Consider the following 25,603-nt stretch of genomic DNA (forward strand, 5'->3'; position numbering starts at 1 on the left):
GGTCAAACAAGATTCATATCCACCTGCACAGGCAAGACAACCCAGAAGGCAGGATCAACATGCAGTTGTCAGGCAGCAGCTGTCAGTATCCTGGTAGAGATCAGAACGGCTCGGCAGAGTGGGAGGATGGAGATCATGAATATTTATGAAGGGTTGAAAATATGTGTGCTGTTTACTCAGACAAACAGGAGCAGAGGGAGAGAGTATCACAGAGATGGATTCATCAGCTCAGCTGATTGGTGTTGTGATGCAGCCAAATTTACAGAGGAGTAATAAAACTAATGACTGGTGGGCAAATACCAACAAGGAGGAAACACAAATACACTCAAAGCTTTTCAAAAGTGATGATACTTCCTGATAGCACATGTTTTAAAATGATACAGTCTCTGCTATTTGAATGACTGATGGAATTGAAAAGCAACAAAGCTTTAGAAAAGTTCAGATCTTTAGCCATGTTTTAAAGCAACATTATGCAGGAATTTGGTGTGCTTTGGTGCCAACTAAAGGCCTTTGAGTGCAACTTCACTAACATAAAACACACATAAACTCAATTCAGTGCAGTTTGAAGCCATGATATAAACACCCCTGTGACATTTTGCCATCACTATAAACATCGTGGAAGCATAAGGGAGGAGAGGTGGTCCCCTCTTTGCCATCTTCAGAGGTAGTGACGAAGGCATTACACAAGTGAAAACAGGATCAGCAGAGCCAGCAGGGGAGGGTTATGAGACTCCCGCTGTGCCATGCACCCTCACCGCCACACAATGCAGAAACACAGTGTAAACTGAAGGATAATGACACAATATTGCACCTTCAGGCATCAGTATTAATTAGGAGTGTGACGAGACGCTTATCTCACAAGACACAAGACGAGATTTTACACTTTTTTTTTAATTTTGGGGGAAAAAAAACATGAGTGGAAAATATGTCCTTTATATGGCTGAAAGCCATAATTGCGAAGCATTCAGGTCTATTCAGAAATATTTAAACTAACTCCTCTTGTACTGAATAGGCTATCAATGCTTACACACAGTTTATCTTGCCTAACTCTGACTCAAACTGTACATTTTAATGCTCTTCAAATCAGACCTTTCATTTTAATATTCTATCACATCTTTATTTTACTACACTATGCACTCATTGATTTAATAATAATAATAATAATAATAATAATAATAATAATAATAATAATAATAAAAGCATTTAGATTATTTTGAAAGTAATCCTCTTTGAAGACATCCATATTTACACTAAAAAGAAAGATTTCTGTCAATAACATGTTTGTTTTTACAGTAATTTAGAGAAATAGCTTTAATTATCATTTTGTGGTCTTTTTCTCTGATAAGAGCTTTGACAGTGTTGGACACGACGCACAGATGAGTGTGCTTGTTAATGTGTGTGTCCTGGTGAGCCAGTGTGTCTCTACCGAATCGAATCGGATCAGACCGAATTGTTATGTATTTTAATGACTCGTCAGTGAATCGAATCGTAGTCTGTGAATCAAGATTCGAATCGAATCGTCTTGAGAAGGAGAGATTCACACCCCTAACTGGTAAATAAAAACAAACAATCCAGCTTTTTATGCCTAGGTCTTCGATTTTTGTTGCTAGCTTCATATCCAAATGTAAACTTCTTGTATTGTGACAACCCTAAAACACAACTAGCACACACAAACACACAAAGTTCTTGTACTCCCAGCAGGCATTTACTAAGAAAACTGAACTAGTTTTTCAATGACTTGGCTTTCTCTCATGAAACGTGTCGGGCTGAAGAGAAGTAGACGACTTGCTGTCCCTTCTGCTGTTTGCCCAAATTATTTTATCAAACTCTGCCAGGAACTCAAAAAGATAAATCTGAGGCTAAATTGCAAGAGTGAATTTTTCTTTCCTTGTGCTGAATGTGTCAATTGGATAGCAACCTAATTTTCAGTCTTTTATCAGCAGCATCTGCAGAGGTGGAAATGGATTTTTGAAAACAATGGTGCCTGTAGCTTTAGGGAGGAGGGAGAAGCATGCTGATGGGGGCAGAGAGATCCTGAATGGAGAAAATCCTTCACAGAATTTGGACTTGTTTCGTAACAATAATAAGAAAAATCAAAGGCCCTCCTCTCAGAGATAAATCTGGCAGAAGGGATTTAATCACACCTGTTTATATTGGTAAAAAATGTAGTTTTCCTGTCTTACCTGTGCTGTAAAAAGTGAGGAAGAAGAGCAGCAGGCCACAGAACAAGTTAGCAAGGAAAGTGACCACTCCGCAGGTAATGCCTTCAGGGACCGGGTACACCGTCTCGATGAAGAGCTCAAAGAATATCGGCACGCTGCTGTTCATGAAGATGCCCACTAGGATGCAGGACGTGTAAAGTATAGCTGCATGAAGAAAAAATAAACAGAAAGAGAAAAATAAGCACCATTTTACCTTGGAACTGTGATGCAAGAAGGTTTCAAATCCCATCGGAGCAGCTGTTTTAAGAGGAAGGCTTAGGGGTCGAGTTTTTGGACGAGCAGCGGTGATTTATGCCACCTTCAACGCCTCCTAAGGTACCATTTGTTTTCAGCAGCCCTAAGATTTATGTTTAACCCTCATCCCGAAGAAAACATTTCAATTTTACTGCCTGGTGGTTAAGGTGGAAATTTACGAGTAACAAAACCAAAAAATTGTAGTGGCATTGATGAAAATAATCTGTTTGCAATCATAACAAAACACCTCCTTCACCTGGTCGGCAGTGACAATCGTTGATTCCTTCAGGTTTATCTATTTGATATATTCTGTTTTACTTCCTTCAAACAAAAGCAAACTAATCTGAGAGGGAAATATATTTTCAACGGATGCTAGGTCATTCACATCATTTGCTGAAAACATATTGCATCTGCAAAAACATGGGAGAACACAAACAAAGGAACAGTTTCAACAGATCTGTAACGTTAAAATACTCTGAATGCAAACACTAGATGGTTTAGCCAGACAGTTAGACCACACATGTGCCATCTGTTCTAATGATCTCTACAGACATGAGATCCTAGAGAAAAACAAACATGGAGGAACACAAACATCCTCAGCTGGCTGTCCAAAGAGGTAAAAGGAATATGCGTGAAATTCTGGCTGAATTGCATAGTTGCGTTAATGTCTGTGGCTGTAAAAGCACACAGCATGGGGTTGGTGATGCCATCCGATCTGCTCACTCTTTGAGGGTATTCCCCTGGAGGCAGCTTGACCTGGAACTGTAAATAATAAACATGTTTAAAACGTGTAATTTTAGGCAGGGAGGCTCTGTTTTGATTGGAAGCAGGAAAATAATTGTATTGACGCCACACTGGAGGATTCTTTGGATAAAGGAGAGGGGACCTTCCTCTTCCCTCTCAGAGTTAAGGACTTTGATTTCTGGCCACTGTATTTCAGGCTGCAACTTTTTCACCTGATTTGAATCGCTCTACTTTTGTGGCTTCACATTTGCTCTTCATGTTATGTTTTTGAAAACTTGGTGCTGAAACACCACAATTATGACCTAAATTCCCATCGAAAAATCCCCCCATCTTTGTACAATTTGGCTTTTATGACGCATCTGATCTGCAGATGAGGTTTCCTCTGTTTATTTGTCTTGATCTGTCCTGACTATAATTATATGAAAAGATGAACAAAAACACAGCTCCTCCAAAGTGAAGCCAAAACTGGAGCTTCCCACAACAGACAGGGTTTAGCTGTACAGGTGTATCTCATAAATAGAATATCCAGTAAAAGGATTTTTTTTTTTGTGATTTGCTTCAATTAAATGGTCTTCAAGATTCATCACATATAAAGGGTGAAACATTTCAAGACTTTCTTTTGTTTAATTCTTGATGATTACAGCTTCACACTCATGAACATAAAAAACTACCATCTGAAAATATGAGAATATTGTGGAAAAGTCCAATTAGCCTTCATTCTCTCACTGTGGTTCAGTACACACAACTGCAATCATGGGGTTAGACTGATGACTTGAGAAATGTCCAGAGGACAATTATTGACACCCTTGGCAAGGAGGGTCAGCCACAGAAGGTCACTGCTGAAAGGGCAGGCTGTTCCCAGAGGCTGTATCAAAACATTGTCATGGAAAGTTGACTGGAAGAGACAAGTGTGGTGAGAAAAGGTGAACAATCAACAGGGATGAGCTCAGCCTTCAGAGGATTGCCAAATAAAGCAGATTTAAGATCTTTGGGGAGCTTCACAAGGAGTGGACTAAGGCTGGAGTCAGTGGATCCAGAACCACCACACGCACAGACCGGTCTAGGGGATGGACTCCAAGTGCCATGATCTTAGTGTCAACCTCATAAGCTTCTCACTTGGGCTAAGGAGAAAAAAAACTGGACTGTTGCTCAGTGGTCCAAAGTCCTGTTTGAGGGGAAAGCAAATGTCCCATTTCATTCTGAAATCAAGGTCCCAGTCTGGAGGAAGACCTAAGGAGCATAGAATCCAAGGTGCTTGAAGTCCAGAGTTTTCAGTTTCCAGTCAGTGATGGTTTGGGGTGCCATGTCATCTGCAGCTGTTGGTCCACAAGTTCAGAGTCAACACTATCAGCATCTACAGGACAGAGACTTTCATGCTTCCATCTCAGCTTGGTTCAGCTGAAAGTATCATGGCTACTGGACAGTCTTTGTCTCTCAGTGACAGAGCTAGCAAGACGTCAGCACTCGCCTTTGGGATATTTTGGCTTCACTGTTGTAAAAATGAAGGAGATGGAGACACATTGTCCATCTTTATACAGCGCAGAAAGTCTTTAAATTCACCTTGATTAGTTACATTTCATGTGTTATTTCCCCACAATTTAGGTCATAATTGGTTTTGATCTCCATAAGGTGGGACATTTATGCATCCTTATTACTCCAGATGCATTAAAGTAAGCAAGATTAACATATTCTATAAAGGCTAGTGGTAGAAAAAACAAGTTTATGTTAAGCTTGTCAAACACTAAATTGTCAGGAAAATAAATCCCCCAGGCTTTTGGCTGGTAAAAGGAAAGTTTCTAAGTTTGATGTTCAACATTATAACACTCCATAATGGTGGGACTTTCCTCCCAGTCTGGCGTGGAGCATCAGAGGACGGCTTGGGTGGCACTGTGACAGCAATTTAATTTTCAATTTCCTTTGTAATATTTTGCACATTTGAGTTTACTTGCACAGTCCTAATTAAGTTGCAACTCATTTCATGGATTCTACAATATATTAAAATCTAATTTCAGACTCCAGTGCCAAAATGTGCAGATGTCCCCATAGTAAACAGCTTGTCTCATTTGCTCTCGAGGCATGATGGGAATGTTTCTGCCCGCGCTGGCTGCTGCTGGTTAACTTTGGGTGCAAATGTTGGGTAAATTGAGAAAAAAATACTCTGGGTAGTGAATTTTTAATTTGAAATTATGACGTCCCTTCCAGCTCAATTTATTCCCCAAAATGAAGTTTGTGGAGGTCATCTGTTGCAAAGTTTTTGGCTAATGCGGCTTACTGCTCGTTTATTGTGTGTATTTGTGCGTATGACTGTGAGCGCTCATGTCTGCAGAGCAATCAGACGGTCCCAGCTGCAGTCTTCTGGCTGAGACCGAAAGTAAAATATGTGTGCAATAGTGGATGTGTGGAGAGATTAAGCTGTCACCTCTGGAGCATCACGCCACCCTCCATCTCCCTTATCACACAGCAGATTGGTCCAAATGAGCTCCCCATTAGCCTGCACGTCCCTTTAATCACAGGGCCTCTGAGGGCTCTGCGTGCCTGCCCGTCCGCCTGCCTGTGACGGGGAACCGAGAGGCTCTCATGCAGCCATGAAAGGCAGCCCTCTCCCCTGTTCGTCTTTATTCACCTCTAATGAAGCACTGATATCACATACTTAAGAGTGCTTCAGCCGCTGCACTTTTCCCCTGATGTTATTGAATTAGACTATCTGGAGCTATTTCCCAGAGGGCACCAGGAGATTCTTTGAAGGAATGACACATGTGGTGAGTACAGCAGCAGAGGAACATGGACTAATGTCAGCTGACTCACTCAAGGCTGCCCACAAGAAAAGGGTAAAGCTTTCTGGGGGCCTGAGGAGGGGCCCATGGGGTTTGGCAAAGACATGGTCCACTGTAAATTCGAGCAATGATTACATTTAATTAAGAACATGAATAACCATAATTACTTATTAGAGAGACGTTAACAAAAAGCCCATGTTTTGAGCTGTTCTGAGCCTTTAAAGTGTGAAAAAAAATCATTCTTTTTCTTAAGCTACTTCTGAGTCCTGAAGTGGTGAAATATTCAGGCAAAAATAAAAAAAGTACAAAAACCTCAAGGTAAAACAGCAGCAGGTGGGGATCAAAAAAGCCTCTGTCTAATGCCTGGACAAGCAGTGTCACAACACGCTCATGTATGGTCTGTTCCCATTTTTTTTCCCTGTACTGTTCTGAAATGGTTTAGGACAGTAAGTGTTTCTTCAGCTGATGTCTGTCTAGTCTTGCTCATTGTGAAAAGGAAAATCCATCTGTTTTAAGAGATCCAGATCATTTGGCTCAGCTCTGCAGAGCAGGTTGTTTGGCAAAAATCCATTCCCTTCCCCCTCTCTTTCTCCACCTTTCAGAAAAAGTGTGCTGGACCAAGCCATTGTCAGATTTTCCCCTCATGATGTCATGTGGGGAGCTAGCACTGCCCCCAGGTTTGATTGGCCCTCCCCACTTGGAAGAAAGTTCCACTCTCCTCTCCTCTCCTGATCCATTATGCCACATCCATTTCCAGAGAGGGGCGGAGTCAGACGGCTCATTAACATTTAAAGCCACAGAAACAGCTCATTCTGAGCAGGGCTGAAACTGAGGGGTTTTTAGACATACAAAAATCCAATACTGTTGTGTTTATTCAGCAACAAACTTCACAGGGATGTTTTGGGGACCTCTGAGACCAAAATAAACTTGTCTTAAAGGGATAAAATATGTGACCTTTGAGAGAACACAATGTTTATTTTCCACTAAATATACTGGGGGTTTTAACAAGGAACAGACATAAATGCATTAGGGATAAAATGAACAATATTTTAATTCTTGGTTAATCTTCCCTGTAGGTTGTTTTAATAGTTTATAGCCTAATGTTTTTCTCAAAAGAATATCACAGAAACTTTTCCATCCCAGTTTCCAGCAGCTTAAGGTGATCTCCTCAAATTGCTTGTTTTTTTGGCAACCAGTCCTAAACTTTTAGTGTTTTGTAATCCCCATAAGGGTTTTTATAGCTGGAAGGAAGTGATTAAACAATCTTCTATTACCAGATCTATCTCTCACTTTGCAAGAAAGCAAGAAAGGTCTTGCTTTATCCACTGTCATTCTGCACAAAGGGAAAAAAAACATGCCAGATCTGTTGTAATTCTCTAAACTAATTACAATAGGTTCTGGGGGGTTGCTAAACCCCGTATGGAGAAACAGTTCCCTTGAAAAATAGTGTTTGGAGGGATCTCGTTTGGCTAGAACATTTGCACTTAGAGAGGCAAGCCCTGGCAATAAAATGACTAAATGCCTGAAATCTGCTGAAGAAACAAACACAACTGTCTTATACATGATCTAACTCTTTGCCAAACTTGAAATTTTCAGCCCATGGCCAGCTGAACTGGGGGGTGTATGAAGCATTGGTCAGTAATATTAGATTAGATTTCAGAGGCAGGGAATCCTGATATTTTCCAGAAATTATTAGGACTGCATAGTGAAAACATAGAGATATTTGGTTTGGTTTAACATGCAGCTGTCAAAACTGATGCTGTTTTAATAATGTGAAATTTATTTGGAGGCTACTGAAGAAATATAAACAGAAAAAATTAACAGCTTTTTTGCATAATATTTGCAGATATTTTTCAGGACACTTAATAGATGTTTACTGGAAGTCTAGATCACTTTTATCTAACTTTGATTTACTGTATGTGTGCTGCTGACCAGCCTGCACTGGGATAATGAGGTGCTTTGGCAGATTTCGTTGCAGTATCACACCACCCTCTCGTATGATATGCCAGGTGGATGGACTAGGTTGGAGCCCGACTGCTGCGGACTGCCAGAGTGTGGGATAAGAGGGTGAGAGAGAGAGAGAGAGAGAGAGGGGTGCCAGGGCCTGGAGAATGATGATGGATGATGATGGTTGGAATCAGCAGCTTTGAACAACATGCTGGTATGCTTATTGGTTTGGCTTAGGAAAAGGTAGCATAGTCCACCAGAGTCCCTAATGGATTTGTCACTAATGGATTGGCTGGGTTGAATATGTAGAAAGTATAGAATGCGGTCTGCAGGTATTTGGAATGGTCACATATTGCATTGTTTGGCTTGATGTATCAACACTAGAGATGAGAGAGAAGCTGCATGAAAAATGTTTACTCTATGCTTCCAGGTTGTGTGAGGATATTTACATTCAAAGTGGGTAGAAAGCATGGTACTGTTTTGTATAAGGTGACCCGATTTAAGGACAATGCGGCTAGTTAGTTATCACTGGCATCAACAGATAAGACCGCCGTGGAGTCTGCAGGCTCAGGAGTTTTTAGTTTCCAAGGACACTTTTCACTACCTAAACTTTTCATGGGACAAGGAACCTTAAGACAAACTCAGTCTGTTTCCATCAGCAAGAGCAGGGGCTACATTGCAGCCCCATTTCCAAAAAAGTTGGGACACTATCTGAAACTTAGATAAATACAGAATGTGATGATTTGCAAAACACTGAAACTTCACAAAACAGCACAAAGATAATCTCAAATGTAAAAATGTGAGACAGGCTGAGTGAATCTGATATAAAAACGGGGGCTGGTTCATTACTGTGTATGAAAAACTGCTAGAAAGTACACAAAAACCCTTTTGAAATAATGTCTATTGCACAAATGCATAGAATCTAGGGATTCCATTGTCGTAAGCAGATTCTAAACTGGTGGGTCCCAAAGATGGGTCCCAGATGAGTGCCAAGAAAAAAAAGAAATAGCAAAAAAATCTATGAAGTCCTTTTATTTTGAAGGCTATGTCTACAACTCATTGTTCCATCACATCTTTTGTTTCATTTCAAGTCCAAACTGACCCATTTTTCACTAAAAAATTGGTTTTGAGTCATAAATTTAAAAAATTATGTTAGAATTTGCAAGGTTTAAAGGTTAGAAAGAAGCCCCCCCCACCCCACCCCAAGGGAACAAGACAAAAAAAAACCAGTACTAGGTGGCTGTGGTAGCTCAAAATTCTCATTAAAGCATTGTTAAAAGAAAAAGAGATACAAAAGAGAAGGTGCATGATCCCGTACCATTTTTTTGAAATATGTTGGTGGCATCAAGTTCAAAACAGGCATATACTATAATAAAGCTTATCAATTTTAATGTTTGTTATGTTTCCTTGAGCTATTTTCAGTCATATGTAGACTTTAATATAGGCTCTTATGTTTATCTTATGAACAGTTTCCAACGTTGGTCCAACGTTTAAAATACAGAGACAGAATGTCTGGTATGTGGTACTTCTCAAAACTTTAAAACCAAAAACTTTAAAACCAAAAACTAACTTTTGTGGCAAAAGACAATCATATTGAAACAGATTATTTTAAGTTTTGTTGTTCATTCTCATTCACATTCTGTTTCTATATGTACTTTACACCATATCCTAACTTTTTAGAAACAAAGTTGTTGTTTGAAGTAGCATCATATTAAGCACAACAAGCTTCTACTCCAGGAATACAGCTTTCAAAACATGCAGGAACATTACAGATGCATGTGGCAGTGCTAAAATTTGTCGATTTTAGGCATCATTTATCAGAAGAAGAAAAATAGTGCTCTGTGCTTGGAAATATAAATGTAGCTACAAAGGAAACGATCTGACAACAAGTACTCTGTTGAGAATTTATGCAGGAGACAAAAGCTGGAAAAGCAAAACTTAAAATGATGGTGCAATACATAAAAATAACACATGACATCTAGTTCTCATAAATCAATGAAGCAATTCTGAGTTGATTTGTCTGCATGTTGGAAACTTATCTTAAGAAAATCTATCTTCCTTTTTTCTTTCTGCTCTGCCTGAATCTGAAGACTGTGCTGCTGCTCTGTGGACTCACCTGCAGTGGAGGGGAGGTGAGTGACTCTGCACAGACAGGTGAGGGTGAACCAGGTAGAGGAAAGTGAGGCTCCCGCAAGCAACAGCACCAGGATCAGCTTCAACATCCCCCGGATGGAGTCTGCAAACCTGCAGAAGATGAAAAATGGCAGATAACATCTACAGTCAACCAAGTCCTTCCCTCAGTATGAAATCAATTTCTTCTCCAGTGATGCCTGTTAGGCTGAGAAACCTGGTAGCATCCTGCACCATATTTATCATTTCTTATTCCAACAATATGTGTATTACACGATTTATCCCCTTGGCAGTGACTGCTAAAACATTTTTGCATGCCGAAATTTCCTCTTATGCCCATCCTACTCCCACTTGCCCACATTTTTCCTCAATGTCACTGATTCATCATTTCTTTAAACAGATTTGGCATAGGACAGTCCTGTTTAAAGTCTTTCTGATTTAGTTTCATCTCCTTTATCCTTTCTGGACACTGTGAAGTTGTCTGTTAAATATCTGGCCTACTTTTAGCTGGGGGAGTGAAGGGTCAGCAGCATCTCAGAACATAAACTTGTCAAGAAGAGTCTTAAAATGTGGGAATCTTCAAAGATCTCTGAATCTAAAAAAAAAAGGCTCATTAAAACAGGGATAAAGGGAGCTGTTTCTTGTTAAAAAAATACCCTTTTTAGCAGTAAAAGTGGTAAGGAGGGTCTGCAAGATTAGCTGCTGATAGGTTTTTCATGGTGCCTAGCTGGATTTTGGCTTAGGATCATACATTGAATAAAAAATAGATGTAGTCCCAGTGACCACTGGATTCTGAAACTGACTTCTGAAGTCTATTCATGGCTGTAGTCATAGTGGAAACACCGTCTCAGTCTAACTTTTGGTCAAGAGGCAATGAGGTGAAGCTCATGTCTCAAGAGCTATTAGGACCAAATTATTCTTTGAACCAGGCTTTTTTGAATTACTGTGTATGCCACTTTGCCACCATGCTTGAGTGGACACAAGTAAAGTTTTTTCAACACAGACTTAGTTTTTCAACACCTTAGGTTGCAGCTTGGTTAGGATTCCTGTTTGTTCATCACGTGCATTTTTTTTTTTTACCCAGACCTTAAAAAATGTACAGTAACCTCCATTTCAGTCAGGACCACTCACCCATGATTTGCGGTTTATACATTCTCTTTACTAGCAGTTGTTAATTTGCTGTCATTGCTAGTATTATCATATTTGGCGGTGTGGCTGTTCTGGGCTCACCCTGCCCTTCCATAAGCCTATGTGGAAAGCATCAAGCAGCACACACTCCTGCTCTTCCTGTGCCTACAAGAAAAGCCTGAGTTAGGGAGAGAAGCAGCAATAAACCAAGAGCAGACAACAGATCGACACTGATTAAATCAGACAAAGCATAGAGGAGGAGCTGGGGTGGAGGAGGGTTGCAAAAAGCAGCTTGCAGAGGGAGCAGCAAAGCAAAGCCAGGCTAGAGCTGTTTAAATATGGTAGCATGAGTGCAATTAGCCAATGGCGTGCTGAGAGCGAAGCAGCTGGCCAACAGCTGATGAGAGCTTGTGTAAAATCAGATGATCTTAATATATGGCCGTGCTCGACTCCTTGGCCTGCCTGAACCAATGTTACACACTCAATATCAGGTAGTTGAAACAAGTAAACAACTGTCTGAGGTTCCTAGATGAACTGGATATTTATCCCATGCTGTGGTTATGTGGATGAGTCTATCTGGTGTGTCAATTTCAGCAATTTAAGCCTTAATTTGCCTCTTCTATCTTAATCTAAGAGGTTAATCTGGATTTGTTACTTGAACATGGCTAATACTGAGTGAAATAAGAGTTTTTGACAAGAATTTGTCAAATTCACAAGTTTACAGTGTTGCTAAAGCTTTGTATACCCAATCCAAATCAAATTCAACAGATGAAATTCTGTCAAGTTGCCTTTCAAAATAAAACATATTCAAATGCTAAATGTGAAATGTTGAAGGGCAAACAGACAATAATACTAAACTGAGTACAGACAGTGACTTCAGAAACAAGCAGCATCCTTTATAAACACAAAAAGCATCTATGGACTATCTGTCTTCTTCGCTTACGACTAGTGTCATAATCTATAACTGCAGACATTCATTGTCCTAGAGAACAGCGAGATCATTTCCTCTTCCCACTTGTTTCCGAGTGTTTCAGTTGTACTTGTCATTACACAAGCCAACACTTATCCAGGAGCTGATTCAATTTGTCTCACCAGCTAAGCAGGCAGACTTGAGATGCAAAATGTATTATATCATGGAAGACAAGCCATCCAGCCGTTCACCAAACTCCTCTGAGGACTGAGGTTTTTCTTTGTAGCCTTTTTTAAACCATCATAGTTCATTAACTCCTCTTCTCTCCTCTGGGTTTGCATATGTATGCTGCAGAAAGATTAGATGAAGCTACAGAAGCCTGAAGCAAAGACAGACACTAATTGCTTTTGTTTTCTTTGCTCACAGACACGATGCTCGAGAAAAGAGGGCTCAACTTGACAATGAACTTAACGCAAGACTAAAAAGAAGTGCTGGAAATGGCTGATTAGTTCAGCTAGGTTGTGAAGTTCTGACAGCGGGCTGAAGGGCTGGGCCGATGAGGGAAATCATCTCTTGGACAGATAATGAGAACATCTCGACTCAGAATGTTCCAGTGGCATTTTTAGACGACATCAGTGTCTCCTGGGATTTCATGAGCTGTCACTCACAGCCTCGACGTATTAGTTCCATGTTCACAGGACTTTAAAGCTACTTTGAATCTCTATCTTTGGACTTCACATCACTGTTTGATAAATTAGAGTAGAGAACAGCAGCATGGCAAATGCAATGGGGGGAATCACTAAGAATGGAAGCAGCCTCCACTTGTTACAAAACTCTGCTCTGTCTAAGGGTCTAATTTGCAAAGCATCAATGATATTCAGGTGAAAATGCCCCAAAATCGTCCTTTTCTGTGCAGGCTTATCTTGTTTGATGCATCTTTATTTTGCATGGCCCTGCAGCCTCAAAATGAAAAGAGAACTTTGTGTCAACATTCAAATGATGAACCATTTCAAGTTTTGTGTGAGGACAGACTCTATACGTATGACATGAGTCAGCATTCAACTAACACGTCCTCTCCGAATAAAGAAAGCAAGGACAACTGCAAGAACAATTGAGAAACAGCTCCAAATGGGTCCACACATGTGGAGGAAGTGTTGGCCACTGACATACTGAGTTAAAGCCTGGTTATTTTAATAATAGAAATGTCAAAGTAATGTTCACAGATTCGTTTGTAGATGGTTTATTTCTAAGTCATGAAGAGATGGAATTTTTTCTCTTGATCACTGGAAAGTTTTCACCAACTCTCAGCAGGAAGATTGTCAACATTTTTGATACTTTGATACCTTTTATATATACTACATGATTAAAACAATACAATATCTATTCCCTTTAAGTTTGATAGCATCAATAGTACCAAAGTTTTGAGAGGACAAAAAAAACAGGTACACAGTTAAATTTTAAACCTAAAGTAGCTGCAAGCAGAGAGAATGAGAGATACAGCACAGGGTGGTGAGTGATCAACACCAGAGACAAACAGAAGGATGATAAAGATAAATATCATTTTATGATTTTCTGATTGATCGCCTCTGCCCCATTCACTGCTTCATTTAGGTTGGCAAGTATTTTCTCATCTAGCCTCTTTATAGTAAACCAAGGTCGTTTTCACACCTGATAGTTTGGGGGATTCTGTCTGTTTTGGAACGGAAACTGCAATTGTTGCACTTTCTTGTGGTTTGGCTCACATTCACATTACCCTTGGTCAAACAAACCAAACCATAAGTTTGTGGCACTGTCGCTCCAAACAAAGAGCGACGAAGAAGAAAAGGAGACGTAGAAGATTACGAAACTGGAAATCCATCTCCTTCCGCTGGTCGTTTTTTTTTTCCACATAAAAAATGAAAAAACACTGAATTTATGCTGTGTTGGGATTTCTGCTTTTGCTTTGGGGTGTTATGAGCATTCAGTGAAGCAGTGAGCTGCCCAGTATGTCGTTCTTAAAATGAGACAAATGAATCGGTACCAAAGGAAAAGGCGAGCCAACATGTGAGCGAGAGACTACGATGTGTTGCTATGGCTACACAGACACTGAGCAACGCACTGACATGTATTTGAGTGTATTAAATCACGTATATAAATCCATAAACTATTACGTTTTGTGCCACCTTGTGCCTTTGGTATTTGGGAATGGCCCTTAGTCTCACACATCGGGCAATGGGTTACCCTGGTTAAGGCAAGGAGGCATTCGTGGTATCTGAGCAGACGAAAGTCACAGTCCTTCAATCTTTGGTCCTCCTTACGATACTCTTGTGAAGCGTGGGCATTGACTAATGACCAGAGGTGCCAGCTGGATTTCTTTGTCATGACTTCTCCATGATGCATTTTTGGGTATCACTGGCGAGATACCCATCTAGCATCTAATGCTGATGTGCGCAGAAGAGGTAAAGAGGTAAATGTCAGATGCTTGATACAGGGGAAGCACCTGCCACACTTTCCTGGGCCTGATCCATCTCACTTGGTGCCCAGGACCCAGTTGATTGGACCAGAAATTTGGAGTGGCCCCGTGCATCATGGAGGGGTCAGCTGGGAGGATACTTGGAGAGATGGGGCATTGGACTGGTGCAGGCCTGGAGGATGGCCATCAGGAGGCCAGAGCAGTACAGGGCCAAGGCTGATGCAGCAAAGTGCTGAACCAGCATATGCTCCCATACCTAATCTGACTCAAGAGTTTGTTACAGAGAGTAGAGGACAGAGACAGACAATAATGTCTTTTCGGGTTCCCTTACATATTTCTGAAAGTGGATTGATGGCAACATGAAATATGCCAAATCAAACAAATACATTACAGATAGAGAAGAGAATCAGTGCACGAACCTCGTCTGGGTTATTAATAATAATTCAGTGGAAACAGTATTTCATTTCGGGTAAAACTTATGTTTTGCTAAATCTTATGTTGTCTACATTTCATTTGACAATTAACAGCGTGTCTAATTATTGTAAGTCTTAACGGACTTTATTGTGCAGCTTGGAAATCTAAAATAAATGAATTATCCAGTTTAGTGTACAGAAGGTCATTTCTGCTACCATCTATCGAAACAGTGATTGATATGTTTTGATTTTTACTGGAATGGATGCAATTGGCATATGTTCACAGATGCTGTTTGCTCTGCAGCACAGGTAGGGGAGCGTTTGATTCTTTGCATATGCTATGTGAATTATACTGTGTTTTTCTAACTCATCTGTACCTGTTCAGGGGGTGCAAAAGCTGTGACATCCTTCTTTAAATCATACCTTATCTACAAAATAGATCTAAAGCCTCATATTTCTGTTAACAAATATGAACAAGTCCAATTAGAGGGCAAATGCTGCCACCATAAAGGGATCCCTCGTTTCTCTCCTCACATCTGCATCCCACAAATCTGCATCATCCATCTGCCCAATACCTGGCAGGAGTCCACAGCTCCCATACCACCTCTGGAGCCAGAGTGGGACAAAATCCTTCGCCTCCATCCAGCCAGGCCCTCATCTCTTTGCAGAGAGGATCACAGGCTACTTCCCTGTATCAGATCCAATCTGATCCTCCGGGCAGAGTCATGATAAGTGGCTTATTTCCTATAATAACTCTGATGGTCCCTGAGTCTACCTGATAAAAAGCTTGGTCACCGATGGGCGAGATAAGTCAGGTGTGACTGAATTTGGTTCATATAAATGAGCAGAGTTTTTCTTCTGAAAACCCCCGACTATAGATGACCAGAAGCTTGGCTTTGACCACATAGAAGCACGTTGTTTTTTTCTTGATGAGTCACATATTATTAAAGGGTAAGGTTAGCAAAGTTGTTTGATGTGGGAAACTACAACAGCCAGAAGTTGTATTTTCCTTTTTTCCCTTCTTTTTCAATATCTGAAATGAATGTAACAGTTACCATCAACTGGTTTGGTGTGAATAAACCAGACTTTCTGAACAACAGTTTGCAGCAGAAGAGGACACATACTGTGTAACCTTTTATATCAAGAGTAACGAAAGTAGAAAAAGTAGAAGTGACACAGTTGAAAGCCATTCTTGCCCTTAATTCCTTTCATGAGAAGAGCCTGCGCCTCTACACGTGTTTCACACAATTATTTGGGAAAATGCATCTTAGCAACTCTGGTAATAGAGATATGTTAGGAGGGAGGATCAAATGAGGTTCTGTCTCTTTGTCACCTCCTTCTGTATACAGTGGAGCACTTAACTCTCTTTTACTCCCTCCTGCTCTTACTGGGTTGTGTCCAGTAATATCCGTGAACTTCATGGCAGAAACTTGCTATGTTGCTCTGTCTGAAAGGGTGATAAAATGTGGCAACAGTTTGGGGAAGGCCCTTTTCTGTTTTGTCATGACGGTGCCCCAGGGCACAAAGTAAAGGCCTATAAAGACATGGTTTGGTGAGTTCAGGGTGGAAGAACTTTACTGGCATGCACAGAGCCCTGACCTTAACACCGTCAGGAACCTTTGGGATGGTTCCTTCTAGTCCAACATCAGTGTCTGACCTCATAAATGCTCTACAGAATGAATGGGCTCACATGCCCACAGAAACACTACAGAATCTTGAGTAAAGTCTTCCAAGAAGAATGGAGGTGTTATAGCATCACAGTCAGTAGTGGTGTAATCATCAGGCAGCAAGATACTTTTGTCTACAGAGTGAATAAGTATGTGGAAATCGAGCATTAGAAAAAGAAGAGGAGGCAAAAATAGGACAGCAATGCCTGAAATTATTGAAGATTTTGTGTTGAAAATATTTTTTAACAGTATAAAAAATACTGAATATTATGGACTGAGTAAACAAAAAAACTGTAAAGGTTTTCAAGGCTGCAGTTATGCAATTTCAAGCCCTTACTGTGTAAAAGAATGACGCCATTACATTAGGTAACATCCAAATTAAAAGCATATTTTTCACACAGCTCTAACAGGATTTATTGGCTGTAAAGATAGGATCATTTATGTGAAAACAGATTCTATTTTCTGCTCTCCAACTGCAGGGAGCAGTCAAATGTCATCATGGTTGTGATAGTATCATTGCAGCCTGTCTGCCTTTGTAGTGCGGGACATGCAGTAAATAACCTAATAGATGTTGACAGTATAATACGATGATCAGCATGCAATCCCAGACTGTCCGTGTCTGCAGGGGAAGCAAATTAGGACCTGGCCGATTCTCATTTGTGCCTGCTCTATCTCATCTTATTTACATGAAGTTTTGTAACACTCACACCTTTGTGATGTGAAGGTGAATAACTTCCCCAAACGCTCCCTTTTCCCAGGGCTTCTAACAGAAGATAACGAGAGATGCCTCTTACTTATTCTTCCCATTCCTCCAACCTCTAAAAATGTGGAGCCTATCACTGTCTAGTCAGTGTCTGTCTGGGCCACATAATCAAAACAGCAGCCGCCCAGATTGTTTGTCAAACGTTTCCATGATAAGTGCCACACCTTGGAGCTCCCACCACTAATTGAACCTGCAGCATCCGGCCTCCTGCCATTCAAATATCCACCAGCAAGGCCAGGAAACATTTGCAAGCGGCCAGTCTTTTTTTGGCAGAGGGCAAGAGCCGCTTCCCTGAGAAATTTTTTCCACATAAAACTGCAACACCTGCAGTGCAAAAAGCTTTTACAGAGGGCCATTTTCTGCAGCCTGTGGCAAAGCGGCTCAGCGCTGGCGCTGTGTGGTGCTAGCTGGAGGAAGAGGGACATTAACATCTTGCAGTCTGCCAGCAGGTGAGACAAGGGACAAAAATTGCTCTCTGCTCAGTTCATTACCACAAGCTTTCCTGGGAGTGTATCTAATGATGCCATATTGCAGCAAGTTGGTGAAGGAGGAAAGTGCAGACAGGGGAATCATTTCATTTTAAGGAAATGGAGAGAAAAATAAAGATGATGTTCAATTCTTGTGTTCCATTTTTAACACAGTCTCTAATCAAAGGACCCGGTCAGATTGCATCGAGGGCACATCTCCCAACTGAGTCACCAATCAAAGAGATGAAGGGAGGAAAAAAGCTATCAGCATGGCGACTGATGATAATTAATGAGGACGTCTGCTCCCTGTTGTGATTGACCGAGCGGCTGCAGCAGCCACAGATCACAACAGGTGAACACTTCAATCCAGTCCTACGCCTAGCTTTGCTTCAGTTCATGACTGAAAGTTGATAGAGAATATTAAGACGCTTATAACTATTTAAAAAGAACTTTGAGTGATGAACATAGCATGCTAATAAACCTAGCACAAGTTTATATAAAAGAAAGCCAGGCTAAAACAAGACAAAGGTATCAAAGTTTAAAGTGTTTCTGGACTGACTATTAGACATGTTTGTCTCCTGAGGAGTTAAACATACTGAAGTACATGCATGGAAGGAATATGTGCAAATCTGACTAAGTTGTTTTATTTGTTAACAGATTAACTGGAATAAAGGCTCATACCAGAAAGCATACCATCACCGACCATAACACAGCAGAGTTGGACATACATCCTGGAGCTTGTTTACCAGGACTTGGACTAGTCCTTTAAAATGGCCTGATTAGGCTGAAATGTAACTCGACTTAACTGTGTATGTAAACATACTGACGGTCCAAACCGAGTCTCTTCCTTGCTTAATAGCAATAAAAAGCCACTTCCTCTCACCAAAATATCTCCCCCCAGCTGGTTTCCTTAGCACCAGCAGACACCAGTCCGTCATTTTTATCCAACATCCCCTAAAACACAAATTTTCTACCTCCATCCCTTGTCCATTCATCCTTTCACCCCTTACCCCGTTCATCCCTCAGCCCTTTCCACCAACCTTCAATCCCTTATCCCTTCGTCTATCAACCTTTATGCTGTTCCATTGTCCAACCCTTACTCATCAGTTCAACCTCTGCCATGCATAATAGATCCACATCCTTTTCACTGTTTTTTTTTATATCAACTTTCACTAGGACTATGCTCTAGCTGAGGCAGCCACATCAGAAATTCACAGATAGCTCTGCCTTCATGCAGAAGCAGAGCTCTTGCAAAACATTGTCACCAGTGTAACAATCTGAAGATCTGCTGAAGTTTGAATGAAGAGAAGGTGCTGTATTACTCACAGAAACTGTGCAATGCTACTAGATTGGCCAGATCCATGTCTGTCATTAAACAAAGGTTTCATCTGAAAGGTTAGTACCCAGTCAGAGAATGTCCCAATCAGCATCATTTTGGGAGAACCAATCAATCAATCAATCAATCAATCAATCAATCAATCGTTGTTTGTATAGCAACAATTCATGACCAGTTATCTCATGAAACTTTAAATAGACCCTACATCCTGATGTGGACTATTATAATAAAGACCAGTGCCTATCACCATGAGCTCAGCATTAGCAGTATTTAGCCCAATTGCAGTGGCAAGAAAAAGTGTCCCTTTAAAGGGATATTTCAGTATTTTTGAAGTCGGGCTGTATGGGGTACTTAGCAGTAGAAGTGGCATTAGCCTCCAGTGATTTCAGTGAGCACTGCTCCTTTAAGAAGGACTTGCTGGTTGTACCGGCCAGGAAGCTAGGCATACAGCATAGCAGATGGCTACAGTTTGGCCCAAATTTACACACTATTGAAAACCCTTTGAAGCATTTTATATTTTACCTAGAAAGCCTCTTTTTTTTGTCACTATTTTGCGATGCAGGCTTTGGCTAACGGGAAAGTGCTCCTCCAATAACCCTCAAATTGGTCAGTGACTGGATACAATTTTAAGCATTTCTTTGGTTAACTACATCCTTTAATCAGAGGCTAACATGAGTTCATACTTCTGCCTTCCATGTTCAGCATGCTCTCACAGTGTCACATTGAGTTAATAATTTATGAGCTGATTGTTTAAGCTGAATTCCACTTAACTATCAACTGTTGCACCAGAAAAAGCCCAATCAATCCCTCCAATGACTCAGAGTCCACGTAATCAACACCAATAATTCAGCGGCGCTGTTTACATACACTTTCATCCTCTGCAAACGGCTTCATTGATTAACAGTGGGAGTTATGGGCTCATTTCCCTGATTACAGCTTTAAGAAAACACTGGGTCCGCCTGGAAGTGCTGATTGGGCCTCTGCCTGCAATAAACATATATTTTCGTCAGAGCAGGAATGAATCCCCTGCTTTTGCAGACTCCACACTTTGTCTTCGCGATGTGGCTCCCTATCCATCAATGGAGGGGAAGTGGCTGTTGCATTAGCATCTATTGCCCTCACTCTCACTGAGTTGCTAGAGTTAGATCATATATCTAAGAAAGCAGATTAAATTAGGGGAGGAGGAGAGACAGAGAGGGGTGCTTTCCTAAGCCTTAATGCAACAATAACTGTTCTTTATGTAAGATATATTTGATATTAATTTTATCATAAAGAGTACAGAGGTCTTGAGGAAAGCTCTGAAGAACAATATAAACTCATAACAGAGCTACTGTGGATGATTATGTCATGAAGTTGTTGCACAAGGAAGTTAACAAGGTAGTTTCAATATATTTATGGAGTTTTTACAACTGTCTTTTGTTTAACATCATGTCAGAGATGACGTACTTGCCCATGTGTCAGTTGTCCTATTTACGTTTAATTTAAACTGAGTTTTCTTTATTTCCTCTATATATTCATTTCCTGTTTCCATATTATTTTCTCTATTTCAGCATGAAAAGAATAATAGTTAAAAAGATATCAAAAGTTAGTTCATATGCTTAATCTCCTCATCCATGTCGGCCAGATATTCTCAACTTTGTTGACTTGAGGCACCTGTAAAGTTCAGCCATGTCACCTGACTGGTGACAAGCCTTAGGTGAATGACATCAAAGGCAATCATTATTCAAAGGCTTAATATGTGACAATCTGATTGTTAAATTGGCCCTATGTGAATATATCATTGACAGTTAAAGCCCTGTTCAGCTATGTGAACAACAAGACTCAGGCCTAGCAAAATTGCAGAGGCCTGTTTATGAAGTTTTGCAGGAAACTGTTCAGCAAAAAGTCATGAGACCTGAGGAATCTCTCCGTGGTGTCCAAAGGTAGTAAAAAAGCCCCCTCCTTTGTTTTGTTTTGCTCTTAAGATCTGCTCTGAGAGTCAGTTATTCCTTTTTAAACGTAAGAAAGGACAACCAAATCAACTATAAAATGCATATTAGCACATCTGCTGTGCTCTGTCTCACAGTTACTTGCTGGTAAAAAAGCAGGGAGTAGGGCAGGGAAAGTAAGGGAACTGAGGGATAGAGCAGGCATGTCTTAACAGAGCATTTGTTTTGGTCTTAAAATCTGCTCTGAAAGGTTCATATTCTCATTCTAAAAGCAAAGCAAAGCACGACTGCTGCACTGATTCTCACCGGCACTTGCTGGTGAAAAAGAGAGGGAGGGGCAAGGGGTGTAAGGAAGCTGATGAAGGGAGCAGGTATGTCCAAAGACAGCATCTGTTTTGGTCTTCAAATCGGCTCTTTAAAGCACGTTCTAACTCTAAAACCAAAGAAAAGCAGGACTCCTGCTCTCACAGTTACTTTCTACTAACACAGGCAGGCAGGGGTATGGATGTAAGGAAGATGAGGGAGGGAGCAGATATGTTTAAAGAGAGCAATTGTTTTGGTCTGAAAATCTGCTGTGTACTGTACTCTCAATCTAATACTAAAGAAAATCATGATTTCTGTAGTCTGTCTCACAGGTTCTTGCTGATAAAACAGGGAGGAAAAGACAAAGGATCTAAGGAAACAGAAGGAAGGAGAGATTTGTCCAAAAAGAGCATTTGTTTTGGCCTGAAAATCTGCTCTGAAAGACACATATTCTCATTATAATATCAAAGAAAATATTGAAAAAGATAAAAACCAAACCAACTTTAAAAAGTCAGGGTGGGCAGGGAAAGTAAGGAAGTTGAGGGATGGAGCAGGTATGTCATAAGAGAGCATTAGTTTTGGTTAATCTACTATAAAAGTGGCATTCTAAGAGTTTAACAGAAAAGAAATGGGGCAAATTGTTGATCTTAAAACAGAAACACCTTTAGTGTTGCTTTGTTGTCGGTAAGGGCCAAAAATGGTTATTGTGTTGAACAAAGAATCATTAAAATGATGAAAAAAATGGATTTGTGAGATCAGCTGCACTTTATTAAGTTTACAAGATATAAGAATGAGCAAGTTCATTCATGACTCCACTGAATAAAGTTCTGTTGGGTCTGTGAATCACATATTACAAAGATGTTCTTTATTTCAGAGCAAAAACGTAGTTCTAGGTCACTTATATTATATTGAGAGAAAAATGTGTTTTTCAAGATTTCAAAATATAAGGCAAAGTTTAAAAAAAGGCAAAAAAGAGCTGGTATTTTATTTTAAGCCTTGAAGCTTTTTTGAAATGTCAGAGCTGAACTCTGTGTGAACCAGGACTGCACGACTCAAAAACATGCTGTGAGCAATTAAAATTAAAATAGTAACTTTTGCTCCTGGGTGATGCAATCATTAAAGTGATATGAAGAAGAAAAACTGTTTTGTTTAGGGTTAAAAATGAAAAAAAAAGGTTACCTTTTTTTCCAACAAACACACTTTCTTATTTCTCATCCAGTATTTATTGCCTTACTTCCCACATTAAACTTGCAAAACTTTGACTGCAGATCTAAAGAGCTATTTTAAAATTCCCTCCTTTATATAATATTTTCATAAGTTAAAACTTCCTCAGAGTTCATTTGAAAAACATTCACCTTACCTCTAAAGTAAATGTTTAATGCTTGGAGGGCAAAGTGAGATGAAATTAAGTCTTCATTCACAGGTTTTCCAAACCAGTGAGTGTTTGGATGTTTTCCATATCCTAGTCTGGGTGTTTTCAACCTCTGCGACATTGGAAACCATTTTAGAAACAAGCATAGCTCCAAATAAGGTCTGCAAATGTAACTGAGGGGCTATAGTAAGTGCCTATTTTCCAATGTTATGCCTCAGCAGGTCCATCGAGTTTTCACTGAGCTGGCTGTTACGAGGTTGATAATCAGACTGTACTGCTACTTTGTTTTCACTTACACATCGAGATAATCTGAGAGGCGGGGAGTATTCCGAGGTCAGGGACCAGGCAAAGGAGGCACTGTAGTGAAATCACTCGTCGCAACTTTAAACTAATATTGAAAGTCATATAAAACATGGATGAAAGGGCTGCATATTGGTAAATGCATTAAATGAGGTTTCTGTTGGAGAGAGAAAAAAAATTCAACTTTGGAAGAATCCTACAGAGATACTTTGAAATCTGGATCTTTGGTACTGCTTCTGTGGACCTACCTGACTCTAATTTCTACATTTATAATAATAATAATGATAGTAATAACAATCATCTTTAAATATTTATATCTTTTTCTTCACTGCCATTATTTTTGCTATAACAGTGAATATCATGGACTTCAAAGCTTGCTCAGCCCCTCCACATACTTGTTCTGAAATTTAAGGCTGAGGTCACAGACACTGTCTCCTCCTCTGTTGTCTGTTTTTAATGTTTGTGAACCTTTAGGCAGGTTTTCATTGTTATTCTCAGGACTTTATTTTTAAAGGTGAGAGGTTTCTAATTATGGAGGGTGATGCTTGAAATCATAAACTTGGAACAAAAAGTAAGGAAATTTGTGTTTGGTACATTATTTTTTTGTTTTAACTACACCTCTTGGTAATAAATCTTATACAGTTGGAAAGCCTGTTTATTACCCTTTTAAATGGTGCCTCATTTGTAAGGATCATACATTTGTGGGATGAGCAGCAGAGCTGAGTATTTGGGTTGCGCCCATGAAAAATGTGCCAAATCTTCTCTGCCAATGCCAATCAGCTTATTTTGCTGTTGCTATTGACTCTTGTTTTGAGCTTCTGGTACCCACAGGTGCTGCCAATCAGGTGCCTGATTGGCAGCACCTGTGAGCATGGGCCCTGCTACAGTGGTCAGTAGATGTCTGCTTCAAGAATCATGCATGCCATGTTTGACTGATCTAGACAGGGCCTGTCGGTCGACTTCAAGCTGGTGATCCGCAAAACCAAGTTGTGGCATTGTTTGGAGTGAACCCTAGTACTATCTCCAAACTGAAGGCCAAGTTCCATGTAATGGGGAATGTCAGAGACAGGCCGCGAAGTGGGCGTCCCAAGAAGACAACACCCCAAGAATACTGTTTTCTCACCCTATCAGCAAGAACATTATCCTCCAAGATGACAACAGTTGCCCCCACAGAGCGGGGTTTATCAGAGACTACTACAATACAATAACTATTTTTAATATAATATTTAATTATATATAATAAAAGCTTTTAGATTATTTTGAAAGTATTTTAAGTACTATTTTCAACAGGCCTAAATCTAAAGAGCTGCATCAGTAAAATCAAACTATTTCTCATCCTCTTTAAGGACATCCATATTTAAAACAATAAAAAGAAATATTTCTGTCAGTAACACATTTGCTGTTATCAAGAGAAATAGATTATTTTATAGTTTTGTGGTCTTTTTTCTTATATGAGCTTTCACAGTGTTGAACACCACGCACTGATGAGCGTGTGTGTTAATGTGTGTGCATTGGTGAGTAAGTGTGTGTGTCTCTGCTCTGTCTGCTGTACGACAGCAAGCGTGGCGCGTTTAACTGGGGCTAAAACTTTGTTTTTTTGGAGCTAACAGTGGACTCTATGGCGCTCAAACAGAGTTTGTTTTGCTAAGTTTACCGATGCAGTCACGCTATAAGCTTCTGACTGATGATACCCACAGCCAGCAGCTGATGGATGTGTGACTGACAGACGGTGAGACGAGAAGGAGACATGAGGAAGCAGCGACTGTTTCACAGTTACAAAGTCACAAATAGCAGCACTAAAAGTGAGTCTGCGCACATACATGAGCTAAAAAAACACTGTATTCCTCTCATGGAGACTGCACAGGTTACCAGCAGCAGAATCTCATCAACTTGGACCATTATGATCATGTGCGGCTCCACGTAACGCACGCGGAGGGGGTGGGGGTTGGAGCGGTGATCTTAATGGGTCATGGATCAGCTCCGTTTCTTATTTAGCTCTCTCATGAACAGTTCTAAAGTCTCTATGGCATCTTTGTGATCTTTTATAATTTCCAGTTTGGTTTTTTTTTTTTGTAAGGAGAGCTGCTGCTCCTTTTGTCCGCACAATATTGATCTTGCGAGATTGATTTTTCCACGCAGAGAAATCTTGTGACGTTTTGATCTCGCGAGATCTCATGCCACGAGATCTCATCACACCCCTACTACCTAGACTGCCTAAGTTGGTATATAGCGCCCCATTAACTTAGAACAATTAAAGTTGGTCTTTACTGTTTTGAATTTGTTTTTACATGGTTGTCAAACTTGAGCGTGGGTCGAAGATTACCCCAAGAGCATGAAGCCTCTGTTTCTCCTCTTGTTGATGCCTGAAGAAAACTGCTGCTGTGTGAATATGGTGAGTTTGAATAGCTTTGTAAAGAGAAACTTACCGTGCCATTGCTACTCCAAACACGCATCCACCAACACTGGACCAGAAACCAATCCAACCTGCATCCACCTGGGTGTCAGAAAAGAGC

At 40.3% G+C, this 25,603-nt stretch overlaps 1 protein-coding gene across 1 annotated transcript in view; it reads right to left on the minus strand.

Moving 5' to 3' along the window:
* Positions 1–25,603, minus strand: part of slc49a4 (solute carrier family 49 member 4) — a 111,222-nt gene that overhangs the window by 20,107 nt on the left and 65,512 nt on the right. The window contains exons 6-8 of the mRNA XM_041807431.1: positions 25,517–25,584; positions 10,038–10,165; positions 2,184–2,366 (exon numbers count right to left, since the gene is read on the minus strand). Coding sequence (XP_041663365.1) covers positions 2,184–2,366; positions 10,038–10,165; positions 25,517–25,584 — 379 coding nt within the window. The remainder of the gene's footprint in view (positions 1–2,183; positions 2,367–10,037; positions 10,166–25,516; positions 25,585–25,603) is intronic.

Source organism: Cheilinus undulatus, linkage group 15 (genome assembly GCF_018320785.1).
Source record: "Cheilinus undulatus linkage group 15, ASM1832078v1, whole genome shotgun sequence".
NCBI lineage: Eukaryota > Metazoa > Chordata > Actinopteri > Labriformes > Labridae > Cheilinus > Cheilinus undulatus.